General features: G+C 43.1%; 1 protein-coding gene across 3 annotated transcripts in view; it reads left to right on the top strand.

Moving 5' to 3' along the window:
* LOC115093090 (lysozyme g-like) overlaps positions 1-19,004 on the top strand; it is a 100,680-nt gene that overhangs the window by 69,498 nt on the left and 12,178 nt on the right. For 2 of the 3 annotated variants that reach the window (XM_029604778.1, XM_029604777.1), the window contains 2 exons: positions 6,093-6,289; positions 17,719-17,857. In XM_029604778.1, the coding sequence (XP_029460638.1) occupies positions 6,093-6,289; positions 17,719-17,857 (336 nt within the window). The remainder of the gene's footprint in view (positions 1-6,092; positions 6,290-17,718; positions 17,858-19,004) is intronic. The other variant, XM_029604779.1, reaches the window with a different exon arrangement.

Here is a 19,004-nt window from a genome sequence, read left to right as displayed (position 1 = left end):
ACCCAATTCAAATATTTCTTGGTGGGTCAGCTCCATCTGATGGGCTACAAAATTAAAATCTAGCAAGCATAAGGCGCTTGGAGCTTGCTCCAGCTTTATAAGTGGGCTCGAATTTTGTCTTTGTTTATGTAGCAACTGTAAGTCCCATCAGACTTAGAGAACAGCTCTGATGTGTTTTTCTCTATTTTCTTGAAGGCAGCCCTGGAAACCAGCTTGCCCACACAACCACTAGGGAGACAGTACTCGTATCACTAATATTTAAGTAGTCTATCTCCAGACAACTGGTCACAAAACTTCACATCAGACAATAAATTATCATTAAACCTTCAAAAGTGTTTATTTGTGTCATTATTTAACCACAGCAGAGCTTGGTCAGACCAATTAATATTGCCTATAGCTGCCTCTCTCACTTTAGCAACTGAGGCCCTGTCTACCAGAAAAAAAAGTCTATACATGAATCTGAATTGCGAGGTTTAGAAAAGAATGTATAATCGAGTATGGAAGGGTGTAATGCTCTCCAAACATCAATTAGGCTCCAACTATCCATAAAATAATCATAAGTTTATGTGACCGAGAGGCTAGGCCCTCTCCAGAGGAGTTATCCATAGCAGTTCTGGTGATATTAACGTTTCTTCCAACTATAAGCTGACCTGCCACATCAATGGATAAATTCTCGGCCAGATGCAAAAAGAAGGTGCCCTGATCTTTCTTAGGGGCATATATATTAACTATGGTTAATTTTTCAGACCCAGTGGCAATTTGCACAATAATAAGTCTGTCTTAAACTAGATTGATTTAGTTTCAAATGTCAGGTCTTTAGAGAGAAGAATACCAACCCCAGCATATATGTTATGGTTCAAGCAAGAAGTGAAGAAAGATGCGAGGATGTAACTTTGACGTGACCAAATTCTCAAACCCTTTTTTTAAGGGGTGTTTCTTGAATTAATACAATGGAAGCATTCAAATGCGATGCTTTGTTGACCAGTAGCTGCTGCTTTCATGGTGAATCGAGATGCTTAACGTTCAAAGAAACTAGCCTGATCTTTGGCATTTGTTTAATGCAACTTTCAAAACTGGAGTGTCATTGGCTAACACAAACAAGAGCCATTCCCTTGTCCAGCCCACCAGCACCCCCCCCCCCTCCCCCAGATTCCATCCCCTTTACTTTCTTGGCCACTTCCCCTACAACCCTCTCCCCCTCCCTTCCTCCCTCCATCACCAAGATGAGGGTCTGCTTCTCCCGATTGCAGACCTACCCCTGCATGGGAGTATGAAGCCAGCCTGCCGAACCCCGTCATACCCTGCATGGAGAAAAAAAACAAGTATATTACTATTTGGGAATATGAGATGTGGAAAAATAATTGAATATATAGGGGGTGAGGAAGAATACATTTTAATTATAATTGCTTTGATAAGCAATAAAAATTAAAAATAGATACAAATTAAAAATAGATTATATTTAGGAGTGGTGGAGTGGAGTATGAGTATGATGATTAGCTAAAGGTCAAATTAAGGGTATGAATGCTACTCTATATTCCCTCCTTTGCTTGTTTTTAAATAAAAGGAAGAAAGAAAAAAAAAAGAATAAAAGTGTCTGTGAGGTATTATAACCACGTGTATGTCTTACAATTATGTAGTGAGGCTTATGAATTTGATTAAGCACTATAGCATATATTATTTTGTATTTAATAGTGCAGAATACACCCTCATTGTATTACCAAAAAAATAAGTTTAACAAAATAACATAGCAAACCTCCAATTTGGGCTAGAAATATTAGTGAATAACAGACTTATAGGTGGCCCAATAATGGCCCATACACAGGACTCATGGTACCACATCTAATGGCCCCAAAAATTATGAGAGCTTAAGATAAATATTGGCTAAGCAATAAACAAGTTATTGAAAGTCCTTTTGACTCAAATCCAGGGCTTAATTTGTGGGGGAATGGCCAGCAAAGCAATTCCTACACTTCTTTTCAGATTTAAGAGGCAGAGCAGCAGGGGTGTTCTGCTCCAGCCCCTCCTCCCCTTCAAGCAGCCTGCAGGGAAGAGGGGGAGAGGGGGAGAGTTGGAGCAGACAGAACAGCCACTCTAAGTCAGCCGTCCTCCTCCTTTTCTACAGGAAAGAAGGAGAGGAAGGGATATTACTGAAGCAGAAACTGCAAAGTAAAGAACAGACACAAAAAGGTTTGAATTAGCACATCTTTGAAACTTATGAGCAATAGTGCCCGTAATCAAGACTTCAGCCCTGGCCTTGATGATTGGCACTACAGCTCACAAGTTTCAAACCCGTTCTAATTTAACCCCTTTTTGTGTCCGCGCCCTAGGGCTTAATTTCCGGAGGAGAACCCAGAATGATGTTCTGTCACCTGTTTTCTGGGAGCCAAGAAAACGGAGTAGAACTGGTGGTAAAAATCAGTTCCGGTTTTCCCGCAGAAATGGAGCAGATCTGGCAGTGTAAATCAGTTTCAACAACGTTGCATTACTGGAACAGATCCAGTGGTGGCTTATATCATTTCTGACCCCCCCCCCCCCCCCCAAGTCCCAAAGGAAGCAAAGCAGAGTGTGTTGGAGCTGCTTAGCATGAGATGGGGCTGCTACATGGCCTTGATTTTTGTGTAATTTCCTGGCACAATTGAGGAGGCCCCGAGGGATAAAGGCCAAGGTCAGAGACGTAAGGTGAATGCCTTTCAGCCCCACTGTTTCTGCCACTACTGGGTGTGACACCTTCCTGGCCAAGTTGCTGCTTGCTGGCTTCCCAGGCCCTGCTGCCTCTGCCACTGGTGATCACACTAGGGGAAGGGGCATTAGAGAGAGGGTGAAGGGATGGTGGTGTGGAGAGCAGGAAAATGAACAAAGGAATTGGAAGAAATCAGAGTGCGAGTGGAGAAAGGGCAAGAGACTGTGAGGAAATGTGGGGAGGCAAGAGTGAGTGGGTGAGGGCACTGGAGGACAAGTGAGTTAGGGGATTGGTGGGGCTGTGGGATATGTGGGGAAAATGAGTGAGGGGAACAAAGTTATGGAGAGCGATTGAGGACATCAGAGGGACTATGAGTTATGAGTGAGATAGTGGTGGGCAGTCTGTGAGCGAGGCGATTGGAGGGGGGGCAGGGAAGAGAGAAAGTGAGTGAGGAGAGAATATAGTGTTGCTCCCTTACTTCTCCCGCAAGGAGAAAAAGAGCAGGATGCCCTATTAAATTCCAGATCTTCCACCCTGTCTGAAGAGGCTGAGGAGAGGGGATGGTGCATGCCAGTCTGTGCCCCCCCCCCCCCCACCAAGGCGGAGGAAAGCCGGCTGAGTCCAGTTCAAAGAGGAGGCCTGTGCCTTAATGGTCAAGGAGGGAGAGAAGCAGAGTTGCTGGAGAAGATAATTTTCTGAAAAAGGGGAAATAGTGACCATTGGGGGATGGGGGCTAGAGAGCCACTGAAGATTGGCGATGAGACTTGGGATATCTAGGGCCCCTGGGGGGGAGATGATGACCACTGGAGGAATCATAAAGGGTAGGGGTGGGGGCTCTGGATGAACTGGGATTATCAGGGTGGAAGACTCAGAATCAATGTCAGGAAGTATTTCTTCATGGAGAGGGTGGTGGATGCCTGGAATGCCCTTCCGGAGGAAGTGGTGAAGACTAAAACTGTGAAGGATTTCAAAGGGGCATGGGATAAACACTGTGGATCCATAAAGGCTAGAGGATGGGAATGAAGAGAAGAGCCATGGGGGTGGCTTGCTGGAATGGTGGCTACTACCTGGTGATTACTACTCTTACTCAATAAGCCTTCACACGGTTAATGCAACTCCAACATTGCTCTCTGCTTCAATGGCAAGGAGAAATGTGGAAAAGAGGATTTGCATTCAGACAACAACCAACAAGGACTGAACTACACAATCTGGGTAAACAAATAAGTGTGGGGGGGTAGCTTGCTTATTGCAGCGGTTACTATCCTAAACCAATTAAGCCTGATACATCACTTTGAATGCATATACAGCATTGCTCTCTGCTTCAATGGCAGAGGGAAATGTGGAAAAGAGGATTTACATTCAGACAACATCCAACAAGGCATTGATCTGTGCAGTCTGGGTAAACAAGCATCGGGATAACTTGCTTGATGCGACGGTTACTACCTGCAACCATTAAGCCTTATGCTTCACCCTTGATGCAACTCCAGCATTACTCTCTGCATCAATGGCAGGGGGTGGCAGGAAATTCAAATCAAACAGTTAACAACAAGGGCCCTGAACTTGGTGGTCGGTGAAACAGATAAGTATGGGAAAATAAGTGTGGGGAGCTTGCTGGGCACACTGGATGGGATGATTGGTCTTTTTCTGCCATCATTTCTATGTTTCTATGTTACCAGGGCAGAGAAGAGGAGGAGGAGGGTAGCGAGAGAGAGCCCCATTCTCTCTACCTTCCTCCTTACCTCAGTGACTCTCCATCAAAGTTGTTCAACACCCTGTTGTCCTTAAGCAACCAGTGCTTACTGAGCACTGGTGGATGAAGAATGACTGAGAGTAGCGCACTGGTGTTGGCTGGGAGAAAAGGCTCACTGTAATAAGGAGGAGGAAGAGTTCAGTCACAAATATGAGTGAGAGAGTGTTTGTGTTTATGAGACAGAAAGTTCACATCTAACCATGGTCCTGGATCTTCTACCCCACATCCACAGGTCACACCCTGCCCTGGCACTGACCCCCTCCCCCCAAATCTTCCATCCCCCTTCTACAGTTCCACTTTCTTTTTGTCTAGAAATTAAGCCCTGCTCAAATCACTGTAATTCTGGGAGAAGTCGATTCGCTTGATTGACGACGCAGCCTTCTCCCTTCTTTCCGCGTTGCCAACAAGGAAAGTCCTCTCTAGGTGTTGGTGCCGACGGCACTGAATCCTTTGATATTGACACTGGTATTCCAGCAGCTCTCAAGATTTAGATAATGTGCAGCACTGAGCGAGGTGATTCGTGCGTGTACTTGGCCACTTACCTGAGGATTTTCAAAGCAAACTTAACAGTATTGTAAGTGTGTGTGTAAGTTTACTTTGAAAATCCTTGATAAAGTCTGCAGGTACAATGTACACTCAAACTTTACTGCTGCGTATGTTGTTATAAAATTACCCTTCCCATGTTCAAGAATGGATATAAAGGGCAGGAATATTTCACTTTTTTCTTTTCAGTCTTTACATTAATGAAGTTCTTCTAAATGGATGGTTGGTTAATCAGTATAAAATTGTGTTGATTCTTAGAAATAAGAATATAGAACATAAGAAGCTGCCATACTGGATCAGACCAAGTCTGACCAGACTGGGTCCATCAAGCCCACTATCCTGTTTCCAACAGGAACCAATTCAGGTCACAAGTACCTGGCAGGATCCCAAGGGGTAGATAAATTCCATACCTCTTGTCCCAGGGATAAACCATGACTTCTCAAAGAAGTAATATGAAGGGGCTTTAATGTGGTTTACACACAGCTTTCATGACCTCGAACATTTTTCCTTCGAAACAGCAAACAGCAGGGGACTCGTTTTTTTTTTTTTTTTTAAAAGGGATCTAGTGACTTAGCCAGCTAAATCAAAGCCTTTGAGGGGCTACATTTTAGCTCCCTAGATTCACTATATGGCCAAAGTTGATCAGTCTGAAAGTGGGCAGCTGTAGCATCATGAGTGAGGCACGAAGTACACTTACCGGTTAGGGCTAACTTTAGCCAGATAATTCTGAGCTTGTGAAAAGCTGCACTAAATTTAACTGGATAAGTTCATCTTTTATTATTTGCCTATCCTTATCCAGCTACCTGTGCTTAGCTGACTGTCTTTATTTACATGGCTATCTCTAGCCAGCTAAATATAAAATAGCCAGCTAATTGCAGTTAGCTGTCTGCAGAACTGTACTTAGTGCGCTATCTTTACTAGCTAATCAGCCAAGTTTATGTGTACAATCCCAGCCGCAAGACAGCAATGTCAAATTTAGAAACACTGCTAGTAACTGAAATCAGTAAGGTTTTTGCTAGATATAATTTGTACATAATAGAGTTGATTACAATACAAATTCAACAAAAAAGCTAGAAAGTGATGATTTTTAAATCAAATTTACCTTTGTATTTGACACAGGCATTAATGCCTCTGAAAAGCTGGCTAAAGCTGACCTAGAACGCATCAACAAATACAAAAAGCAAATTAAGGAAGTTGCCAGAAAGCTTCTCATAAATGCAGCGGTGATTGCTGGAGTCATTTCTCGGGAAAGTCGCGCAGGAGCTGTCCTGGACAAGGGTTGGGGTGAAAATGACAACACGTTTGGCCTGATGCAGGTATGTGCTAACACTGATGAGCAAGGCTGACTCGAACCACTACCACAAAATAAAGGGTCCAACAATTTAGAACATTCTAGAAGTGTGATAGCAGAATTGTTTTATTTGTATTATTTTAGAGTTTGAAAAAAATCACTAAAATGTGCTTTCCATATCAGCATGTCAGCGAATTTAATTATAAAAGACATGGCACACACTACTTTCTTAGTATCAGACTTTTCTACATAGAAAAGTATGCATGACAGAAAAGCTGCTGAATTAGTGTGAAAATGTGAGCAATAATGCTTTTGCCAAGGCTTCAACCCACCTTGCACTTCATAAGCTTTCAGGATTTCACATTTCCATATAAACTCTGAAAACAGTGGGTTAAGACAGAGAAATTGGCCTGCAACTTTCACATATTCTTCGGAGGGGGACGTGGGGTGCTCCCCCATCAGTTTAAAGTTTTTAGTGAGGTGGCCGATTAGGCAGGTTGGCCTGCTATTATTATTATTATTTTACTTTCTTATGGTCACCAATTCCTGGTTAAGATGCTGTAATCCTATTCTGGAACAGAAGGTCAGGATCATTCTGTTCAGAATGGCTACAAACAGATGAATTCCAGGTGTTTCCCCCTTGAGAAACGTCCTGTTCACTATATCCCAATTGAAGGACTTACTTGGAGGGGTCTAGAATTCAAATGAGCTTGTCAACTAGGAACTTCTTTTTTTCCTGCGAGGCAAGTGGCTCTTAAAGTCATCCCATGAGAGATTGCCCAGTTTTACACCTTAAGAGTTTCCTGACACAGAAAAAGTGCTTTTACTCCTACCTGCTTATTCAGGTACAACATAACCACCTGTTTGAGGACAATTTTGTTGACTACCTAATCTCCAGAGGCCTTTACAGCATTCATCATATCCTGTGAGTCCAGAAAATGAATGTGATCTCTCTTTTTGCTAGATAGACCAAGCGCACTTTGAAGCCCTTGTGCAAATGAGGGCTCCAACCCAGGTTCAAGGCATCTATAATCAGAACAATATGGCGAGGGAAGTTTGGAAGGGTAATCCTAATGTCAGATCAGTATAGAAGAACCACCAAGACAGGGAAACTTTGAGCAATCCTGCGACATGAATGTGCTCCTGAACCTCCTTCAGAGCCCTGATTCTACAGAGACGTTAAAGGTCCTCTGGGCTTGTCTCATATGGAGACATGCCATGGGAATGACATGAAATATCAATACCATAAACCCCAACCTCCTCAACACGTCTCAGGCTGATGTCTGCTAATTCCGAACTACTGCCTTCACCAATAATCTATAGTTTTAATGTGTATTTACCCACATAAGAATGTGGTTTGAATACTGCCCTCCCATAGTGTAGGTTTAAAAATGTGCCCATACTTTTACCCACAAGAAGAAAGGCAGTGGGGTTAGGCTTGGAGAGTAAAAGTAGGCAGTTATTGTCATTCTCAAATCACCATGCATACGTTTTGACACTTACTTTGCACCTGTTCTCATGCAGGTACTAAAAGTGCCCACAGTTTGTGTGCTGCCCGAATTTTCAAAGAGAATTTCTGCAAAGAGTTTCTCTTTGAAAGTTTGCTCGCAGGACTGAGAGAACAAAGTAAGCCCTCATTCCTGTGATGAGACAGGTTCAACCACTTTAGTCTTTAAGAAGGAGGAGCGTTTCAATTCCAACAACTACTGGTGAGAAAGTGGATAAAATGGCTCTTTTGGTGGGATTTTCAATAGGCTTAGTCTGTAGTAGGGATATCATTTGTTTCAAAAGAATGCAAAAAAAATACAACGAATGAGACCATTTGCGGTTTAATTTAAAAATAAAATTTGAGGCTATATACAGTGTTCCTAATCTATAGCCCTCCTTTATAATCAACTCTAAGGTTGTGAGGGGCCAAAGGTTTATGTAAAACCTTAGACTCCAGCCCACCCCCCACCCCCCCCCGCAACAGAGAGAATGACTAGTGTGGAGATGGCAGTTCTGGCTATGAGCTCCGGATCTACTCAAAGGCTCATCTTTGGTTTTGACTAGATGGCTGTACAGAGTATTAAGTGCCTGCAATCATATAGGAAAGACTTTGAGTTATGCTGCTGCTACTGAGCTTACATAGTAAATTGTCTCTTTTGAAGAAAAAGCTGCTTCCTCTGTGGTTCACCTTGATATCTTCCCGATGTGAACAGTGGGTCAGAGATGGCAAGGGAGAAGCATAGAACAAAAGCCCTTGATAAGATCCACCAGTTCCTTGACCACGTCTCCTAAAATGTTCTCTCAACTGCATGGCACATCTGCAAGACTGTCCTGCACAATCTCTGTCAGCCCTAAGACCTACAACATTAGCAATGGTAACATGGAATAGACTTAGTTTTTGGGTACTTGCCAGGTTCTTATGGCCTGGATTGGCCACTGTTGGAAACAGGATGCTGGGCTAGATGGACCCTTGGTCTGACCCAGTATGGCATTTTCTTATGTTCTTATGAAAGCCTGGGGGGATCAATAGTCATTAAAGAAGCTCTCAATGCCATTTTGTTGTGCTCGTCGGTCGCAGACGGCTGCGACCTCTAATGCTCACCTTTTTTTACCCTGCACCATCAATCATTGGGAGAATGGCGGCCTCCACCAACCAACGCTGACTTCCTCTGCGTCCCCGGGACAGTGTGGGCGCTGCTGACCACCATCTTACTTCTGGCATCACTTAGGCGCGTGCGCGCGCAGGGCCTCCTTATGTATACGTCATGGCGGGAACCTCGGGGGTGTCCCCTCCCGATGACGTCAGCACTGCTAGCGTACTTATATTGACTAGCCCATTGCTGAGACGAGTTAGCAAGGTGTTCTCTCGCTTGTTAAATCCACTCTAACTTGGATCTTCTGTTCCAGATTCTCCTTCTGGCATTCGGACACTCTGAGTACCCGCTCCACAGGGGCTCTTCCGTGTCTTGGCTATCCACTCCTCGGAGGGCCCTCCTGCCTAGGACTTCCTGACCCGCTCCTCGGGTATATCTACTGGGACTTCCTTGTGTAAGTACATTCTCCAACTTCTATCTACCTCACTGAAGATTCGGCGTACCCCATCCTCCGGGCCACTACCGTTCTTCAGCCTGGTCTACACTACTCATCCTGTGCCTCAGGATACTGCTTCATCTTTACACAATCTACGGCCTACCTCTGCCTCCTTGGCATCTAAGTACAGCTTTCTCGGCATACCCCACACTGCGGGCCACTACGGGATCTGCACTCAGAGGTACTTCCATCAGCCTGCAGGAACCTCCTGGCATACCCTGCGCTGCGGGCCACTACCGGAGCTGGTATCTACATTCTCTTCATGACTACTGTATTGGCTCAAAGGCTGTGTTTATTACATTTCCCGCTCCTCGGGTGATGTACCATCTTTCTCCCTAATAAAGTCTCTCTCACAGCTGTGTCCTACATCGCTGAGACCATGCCCTCCGTGGGCGGAGACATCTCTCACCTCGGCCTGGGATTCACAACTTCATCAAAACCATAACACATTTTGAATGCAATATATGTTGAGCAGACCAGATATTTTCCATGCTCCTCAGCAAATGAATATATTCCTTGCATGTAGAAGATATCCTTAATAAGGTAATTTGATTTGAACATAGCTCATGCTGGGCATATACCACTCCATTTATTTTGCCAAATATAATGGACCTGCACCCCATAATGCATGAAATGTCAATGTCAACAGTTTAAATCTTGCTCTTGCCAAAGTTTGAAGCCAGTAAAACTGGTGGACTAGAAGATCAACACTAACCCACCAAAGACTCCTTGTAACTGTCCTGGCAGCAATGTTTTGCAACAACTGAAGCTTCTCAGAGATCTCAGCAGGGAGACTCACATATATGACACTGCAGTAATCCATCTGCAGTGTAACCAGTAAATGCATAACCGATTTACTTGCCATACTGGATCAGACCAAAAGTCCATCAAGTCCAGTATCCTGTTTCCAACAGTGGCCAATCCAGGTCACAAGTTCCTGGCAGGATCCCAAGGGGTAGATAAATTCCATGCTGCTTATCACAGGGATAAGCAGTGGCTTTCCAATAGCAAATACATCTGACTGACTGCAAACCAGTTTGTCCTATGAATGACTGCTAATATGTGGGACTCTAGACCAAGAGCTGAGTCTAAACATACCCCTAGGTTTTTTAATCTCCAAAATGAACTGTATCTTCATATCAATCCCCCAACATCAGGAAGACTGGCAATTTAGATCCTGAGCATTACAAATTTTCAGGATTTCAATTTTCCATCCATTTAGGACCAATTTATTAGCCAATACCAATCTGTAATGGTTGCCAGACACTTAACTGAACCACTAGGAAGAATAGTCCATAAATAATTATTAGCCAGGTAGACTTGGGGAAAACCACTGCTTATCCATGTTAGGAATTGTGGACCCTTGGCCAGAGGTGGGGTTGTTGCTACCTGAAGGGTTGGGCCCCACAGGTCCCCACCATCGGGAGACAAGGCTGGCCGGGAACAGAGGCAAGCTGGAACTTCGCCTGTATCGGCCCTCGTTCCCCGCAGGTTGAGCCCTTGGGTGCTGGGGCCGGCAGGACTTAGGAGCACCTCTGTGTGGCTGGTCCCGGAGAAGGTAGGCAAGTGGGTGCAGACAGTGTCGAGGGAATAGGCACAGCTTGAGACAGGAGCACTCTCGGAGGGAGGAGGAGAAAGAGTCTCAGGGAGTGTAAGGCCACTGCAGCTCTGAAAGGAGTATAGCGGGACCAGGTGAGGGTGACCTCAGGATGAGGAGGTGCAGAGACACAAACTGTAGTTTGCTGAGTAAGGACTGGAGCGGGGAACCCGCTGAAGCAGATGTCCAGAAAGTAGAAGCGCAGGGGGGGTGCCCCGAGGAACGGGGCACCAAGACACAGTCTGATGGAGTACTGCGCTGAGTCCAATCTTGAAGAGAACAGGCACTGTAGAAATCCACAAGGAGAAGTGCCATGAGGGTCCCAAGGAGCAGAGGGCACTGTGGAAGGGACTCACAATTAAGATGGCGCTGAGCCTGGCCCTGAGGAGTGGGAAGCACTTGAGAGAGTCCAGGTGAGATAGCGCAGAGCCAGGGCCCATGGAGCGGGAAGCGCTGGAAGAGAGTCCGGGTGGAGTTGTGCTGAGCCTGGCCCCGAGGAGCAACGCATTGGTACAACATTTCTCTGAAGATCTCGTTCATTAAGTTTTGGAAGACAGCGGGGGCATTGCAGAGGCCAAACGGCATCACGAGATATTTGTATTGGCTGACTCTTGTATTAAAAACTGTCTTCCACTCGTCTCCCTCGTGGATACAAACCAGGTTATATGTTCCCTTACCTGCCCTGGCAGGCACCGATGCCGGGTTCGGCATGGGGCGGCCCGGTCCTGTTCCCAGCCACGGTGTTCCCTCCACGTGGCCTCAGACGCTGCCGACAGGCTCCCTGCACGCGCGGCACTTGCCACGTCTTAAAGGGGCCGCGGCAGGAACCCTTGGCCTGGCCCCTGAAGATGACGTTAGCTCCTCGGGCTGTTTAAGCCCAGTTCAGCTCAGTGTTCCTTGCCTTGGCAACGGGTCCTGCTCATAGAGTTCGTTGTTGCTGCGTTCCAGTTCCTGAGTTCCTGCCTGTCCTGCACCCATGGTTCCGCTGCTCCAGTTCCTGGTCCCTTGTTCCTCGGATTGTCGGCTTAGTTTCCTGGTTTCTGCGTGTCTGCTGCCCTTCCTGACCTTCGGCTTGTTTCCTGGTTCTCGTGTGTCTGCCACCTGCCCTGACCTCTGGCCTGGTACCTTGTGCTGCCTGTTCGCCGCCTGCCCTGATTTCCGGACTGCCCACCATATTTCTGACCTCCGCCAGACTCGACCTGGACTCTCTGACGCTGTCTCTCTGGTTGGACTTCTCTTCGCCAGGAGACCCCTGCCTAAGTCCTGCTGGCCCCGGTACCCAAGGGCTGAACCTATGCAGAACGCGGGTTGGTATAGGTGAAGCTCCTGCTGGGTCTCCTGGACCTGTACCGCCTTGATTCCAGCGCTCGTGCCGGCCCAAGGGTCCACAGAGCTAACACATAATTTGTCCAAGGCAGAGGTAGCAAACATCAGGTCCATTGGTAATGAACATCTTTCCACCGCATATACAATATCTGAACCACTCATCGTGTTCTTCTTGGTGCTGGATATTCTGTGAAGAAATATTATTTTCTTCTTTTTTTTTCTAGCATTGAAAAGTGCTGTTTGGGGTGTTGCTGAGGCAGCAAGGCAACAAAATAAACAAATGACATTGAAATATGATTAGGAGGAAAATAATTCCTAGAGAGAAAGAGTACATGTCCATGCTGAGCCTGAGGAAGCTCACAAGGCAGTGCCTGCATGGGATTTCCCACTCATGCTCAGTAGGCAAAAGCTCTATGAACTTAAAGACAAGGGTCTGTTTTGCACCATCAGATAACATCACCCACATCACGGCTAATTCAGCCTTGCTTGTTGACAGAGAATATTGCCCCATAAAGCTAAGCATGATTAACTTGCATTTATCTTCATGAGAAACTCACCAACTGCTCTAACTATAGAAAGGATTGGAAACATAGCTTAACTCATGAAGCAAAACTTATCTGAGAAGAAAAAGCCAGGAGTCCACAGTGGTTGCAGGAAAAAAAAGAAATATTTAGCTTTCAGTATATTTATATTCCAGATTAGATTCAGGTACTGTAGGTATTTCCCTATAGCCAGAGGGAGTACTGTTGTGGGCTGTAAAGAAATGCTTAACACCAGCAGATAAAAGAGAAAAGTCATTTATTGAGATATCCCAGGAGAGCACAATTACCAGCAAGGGCAATTCAGGAGCAATCTCAGAGAACATTGGTGATACAATAGGTTTAATATGTCACTACCTATAATTTGCACATCAATGAGTTAACTAGTTAGTTAATACAACATTTTACTAATTGGTCGGCATAATTTTCTATCATACATGCTAATAAGATTGAATTCTTGTAAGTCATGTGATTTCTTGTCAATTGATCCCAGAAAGCAGAAACAAAACTCAGTGCTGACCCTTAACTGTTATGCTCGGTGGTTCACACTCTCATCCCGCTCGGTGGTTCACACTCTCATCCCGCTGTGTCAGGGAGGCCTGACGCACTGGAGAGATGCTGGCGCTGGCAGGGGCTGTCCCTAGGCGTGCACGTGTCAGACCTGCTGGTATTTAAAGGGCCTGCGGCGGGAACTTCCCCGCGGCACCTCTGGATGATGTCACTGCTCTTCCACTACATAAAGCCTGCTCACGCTGTACTCCCTGCTTCCACAATAGGTCGTCTTCTCTGGAAATGTGCATTGTCTCAGCATTCCTGCATTCCTGTTGAGCCTTGTTCCTGCTTATATTCCTGAGTTCTTGTGCTCTTGTGTACCTGTGTCTGTTGCTGGTTCCTGTATGGAAGTCTAGTCTGGTCTGTATTCCTGAGTTTTCATCTTTTTCGTGGTCAGTCTTCAGTCCTCATCTTCTTTGTGGTCAGCCTTCTGAGTCTCCACTTCTGTCCATGTTGCTCCTCACCCCCGTCTGCCTTTCCATTCCTCCTGGATCCTCAGATGGATTTCAGCTTGACATCTGCTTGGACACCAACTCTGATTGACCTCTGCCTGCCACTGACCACTACCTTGTATACCAACTCTGATTGACTTCCACCTGCCACTGACCTCTGCCTGTGCTAGACCCTGGCCTGTGTCTTTCTTTTATTTTTTTATTTCTTTTATTTATTTAAATACTTTTTAATATACCGATTCTCAAGACTAGTGTCTTATCGTACCGGTTTACATTGAAACGAGGAGTAACCAATAAGCTATGAAGATAGAGTTACAATTAACAGGGAGTTTACAGAGTGGGAGGGTAGAGAGCAATTCTCATTGGATCTTCACCACCACAGAAACATGTTCCTAAGTCCAGCTGGCCCAGGCACCCGAGGGGGCTCAACCTAAGGGGAACATGGGCTGGTATTAGTGAAGCTCTAGTTGGGCCTCTGCTTCCATCAGCATTGCCAGCTAATGGTGGGGACCTGCAGGGCTCCTCCCTACAGTTTTACCAACTCTACCTCGGTCCATGCCCACAACATTAACATACTTTTTGACCTTTTACATACGTTTTAGCATTTCAGCAGCTTTGGCTATTCCTACAAGTCTAATCAGTATAATATGCAAATACTGTCAGCATGTAAGATGAGTTAGAGTTAAGATGGGATTCAGGCACTGACCTTTTGGCACATTTCTGCATTTCTAAGTACTTTTTCGTCAGTGAACTTGCAGCATTAGTCTTCTCCAGAACATTCCTTTAGCAAAAATGTGATACAATGCATAAGACTAATGATTTAAACTGTGGATTGCCTTTCTTTGCAATGCATCTCTTTGCATCTCTACCTCTTCACCACACTGAGGTGAAGAGGCAGAGATGCAAGGCAAAGGCAAGCCACAAGTGTATTTTTCATAAGAACTTTGCAGAGCATCTTTACAGTCCATTCTAAATTTGTACCTGGAGGCATGGAGGCTGAAGAGACTTGCCCAAAGTCACAAAAAGCAGCACTGGGACTCTCAGATCAATGGAAAAAAGATGGAGAAAACACAAAACAACCGATACCCTAACTAAATACAGAAAACATCTAGCTTTTTACAAACAACTAATCCTTAATGTTAAGAAAGAATACTACAGCAATAAAATAGAAAAGTTTGCTAACAATCCAAGAACCCTATTCGCAATAGTATCAAATCTCACCAATGACAAACAAGAATCACCACAAAATCTACCAGAATCAAAATGTAACGAAATCGCCAAATTTTTCAGTGACAAAATTACTAACTTAAGAAACAAACTTCCAAACACTACCAATCAAAAAATTAAAATGCAAAAAAGAGACGTTAACCATTGGTCATCATGTATTGAGATATCCGAGATGGAGGTGGAATACGTGCTAAAAAACATAAACCCAGCCCCACACAAAATCGACTCAATACCAACATTTGAACTTAAGAAATCAGCTAACACAGTCTCCCCTACATTAGCTAAGATCATAAACCTATCCCTAGAAGAAGGAACTATGCCAGATATACTGAAAGGAGTAATTATAAAACCAATCATAAAGAAAAAAAACAGTGACCCCCTGATCCTGAACAACTACCGCCCAGTATCAAATCTTCCCTTAATAGGTAAACTAATAGAAAAAACAGTACAGAAACAGCTAGCTGAACACCTAGATAATAATAACATACTGTATCCATCTCAACATGGATTTCGAAAGCACTACAGCACTGAGACACTACTTCTCTCTCTAACAGATAATATTCTAATAATGCTAGACTTATCAGCAGCCTTCGACACAGTAAACCATAAGATACTACTAAATAGACTAGAAGAAATCGGATTACACAGCAAAACAATAAACTGGTTCAGTTCATATCTAAATAATAGGTTCTTCTAAGTTCAGATCAACAACACATTATCAGAAAAAAATCAATCTCAAAACAGGAGTACTGCAGGGATCAGCTCTGTCTGCAACCCTCTTTAATATATACATGCTGCCCTTATGTCATCTGCTTGCAGGACTAGGAATCATACATTATATTTATGCAGACGATATTCAACTAATTCCATCAATAGAGGACACAGAGAAAATGTTAAACCTAGCTAACATGTACCTAGACATGATAAAACAATTACTAAACCGAATGGAACTTGTGATTAATATTGAAAAAAACAGAATTTTTACACTTAGAATGGAAAAATATTGAAATCATCCAAACTCCAATAATCCTCAAAGACAACCAGAAAATTGAACTAGCTGAAAAAGTACTAAACCTGGGAATAATAATGGACCCTGAAATCAATCTAAAACAGCACATATCGCTAAAAGTAAAAGAAGGCTATGCAAAACTCATGGTACTCAGAAAACTAAAACCACTACTAAAACTAACTGATTTCAGAACAGTACTACAGGCACTAGTTTTCTCCAGCACGGACCACTGTAATGCCCTTCTACTAGGACTCCCGAATACAACATTAAGGCCACTTCAAATACTTCAAAACACAGCAGCTAGAATACTAACCGGAAAAAGGAGGTGGGACCATATAACTAAAACCCTGGCAGAATTACATTGGCTACCTATTGAACACAGAATTAAATATAAAGCCCTATGTACCATACATAAACTAATACATGATGAAAAATCGGACTGGTTAAACACAGCATTACGAGTACACTTCCCACACAGAAACCTTCGATCAGCAAATAAAGCACTCTTAACCATTCCTTCAGTAAAGACAGCAAGACTAACCCAAGTGAGAGAAAGGGCCTTATCTTTAGCAGGCCCCACACTTTGGAACACAATGCCTCTAGAGATCAGATTACAAAGAGATCTCAAAACATTTAAGAAAAGTTTAAAAACATGGCTTTTTAAACAAGCATTTTATAAAGAGACTGGAGAATAGAAAATATACAGAAATAGGCAGAAAAGCACCAGCGCACAGCACTATTCTAAGAATGTACAGTAAAATAGTCTATGAACTCTATATCACAATAAATATAATTGTAACACTATAAATATGAATTTTACCCATGAACAGTACCTTATAGGTACACCTGGTCATGACCTACTTCACTAAACAATTGATTGTCTTTAATGATATATTGTAACTGAACCTTTGGTGGCACCTGTTAGAATGTACTATAGTACACATTCACCTACATTAATTTATGTGCCTACATGTAAACCATTGCGATGGTATATAACTTAGCGACGGTATAGAAATGATTTTAAATAAATATATATATAAATAAACAAACCCTAGCTTCCCTGGTTTGTAACTAGGCTACTCCTCCAGTGATCCACTTTTACTACAGTAACTAAGGATCAATATTTAAAATTGTTTGTCTGGTTAAGAGTAGAATTAGCCAGACAAACCACAAGTTTTAAATGTCTTGCTTCTCTGAATAGCTCCAATTTATCTGGCTAACTTTTTAGCTAGGTAAATTAAACAGATAAGTTGGAGGTATTTCAGGGCAGCATTAAGTCAACCAGATAATTCATCTAGCTAACTCTGATATTCAGTGTTAGCTGGTTAAGTTATCTAAGTCTTTTCATACTGGAGAGCAGTCTTAAAGTTAGCCACATAAGTTTATCCAGCTATTTAGGAATTTATTTTGCTATATTCAATGGTGCACCTAATTGGCAGCACTCTGCTGAATATTTGTGACAATTTATCCAGCTAACTATAGCTGGATAAATTGTCCACTGGCTGCACTGCTGAATATTGACCTCTAGAGTATAACCAGTGGAATGGATTGAGAAGGAATGGAATTAGTTGTTCCGCAATCATCTATAAATAACTATAAAAAGGATGCATTTGTTTGATTCATGCAGTAAAAATATTCTTTTGTGGGGTATCAAAGTTCTTGTCTATCCTCTAGATTTACAAAGAAGGTCACACCTCTACTGAAGCTTGGAACAGCACAGATCATATTTATCAGGGTACACAAATTCTAGTTGATATGATTGAGGAAATACAAAAAAGGTTTCCACTGTGGACAAAAGAGGAGCAGCTTAAAGGTATGTATTCAATACAGAAATTAGCTCAAATAAATGGCATGCGATTGTATACCTAAGCCTGTCAATTCTAGGAAAAATTCGATCACCATAAAAGGGGAGATGACTGCACATTTATTTATTTATTTATTTATTTAGAATTTTTATATACCGACATTCTTGATAAAAAATATCAAATCATATCGGTTTCCATAGTAACTGAACAATCGCGGCTAAGGCGTTACATTGAAACAAGTCGTCAGATAACAAATAGTGTGTTAAGGCGTTACGTTTAAACAAGTTGACAGATAACGAATAACATTGTAAGTAGAACAGTCTTCAAAAAAACAAACAAATAGCAAATATAATTAGGTCTTCAAAGAAACAAACAAATAGCAAATATTGATAAGAAAAAAAATAGCGAATATAAATAGAGCAGCAAAGCAGTGGTAATAGGCATTGCATAATTAAGACGTCTGAGGATGATGGGGAGTAGTGGGAGGAGGAAGGATAGATGGCATTATCTCATGTTAAGATGAACATTCAAAGGTGTTTGAGGACGATAAGATGTCTCCCTGATGTCCAGTTAAGTCTTTTGACCATGAGGACGATAAGATTTAGAGTGAAGGGGAATAATTAACAACAATGGGAAAGGGTTCCAAAGCAACACATCATTGTTAAGGTGTTTCCAAGAACATTAGTAGCAACCATGACATAGAAGACATGACCGATGCAATTTACTTGAATTTTAAGAAAGCGTTTGATATAGTACTCCATGCAAGGGCGATTTTCTAATCAAGGAAGATGAGATTTTGGGATAACCCTTGTAAGCAGCTAAGAAACTGGCTTGAAGGGAAGTCATCAACAGTTCATAATTAATGGCAAAAATTTTAATAGGAGGAAAAACATCCAACAGGAGTCTGTCTTGTATCACTGTTACACGATATTTTTGTCAGTGATCGGGAAAAAGGAATAAACGGCAATAATGCTATTATTTTAGGAGACACAAAGGTGTGTCAAACAGTAACACACCGTAAGTCCGACCAATTTTACAGAAGGATATAGATTTAGCAAATGGGAAGACAAGGAGCTGATAAAACTGAATGTGGACAACTAGGGTAAAACACTAAGAGCTTGATTCACCACAGGCCTTTTTTGAGCAGCTGAGGCA

This window comes from Rhinatrema bivittatum, chromosome 5 (genome assembly GCF_901001135.1).
Source record: "Rhinatrema bivittatum chromosome 5, aRhiBiv1.1, whole genome shotgun sequence".
In the NCBI taxonomy this organism is placed as follows: Eukaryota; Metazoa; Chordata; class Amphibia; order Gymnophiona; family Rhinatrematidae; genus Rhinatrema; species Rhinatrema bivittatum.
This window is presented reverse-complemented; position numbering and strand designations above follow the sequence as displayed.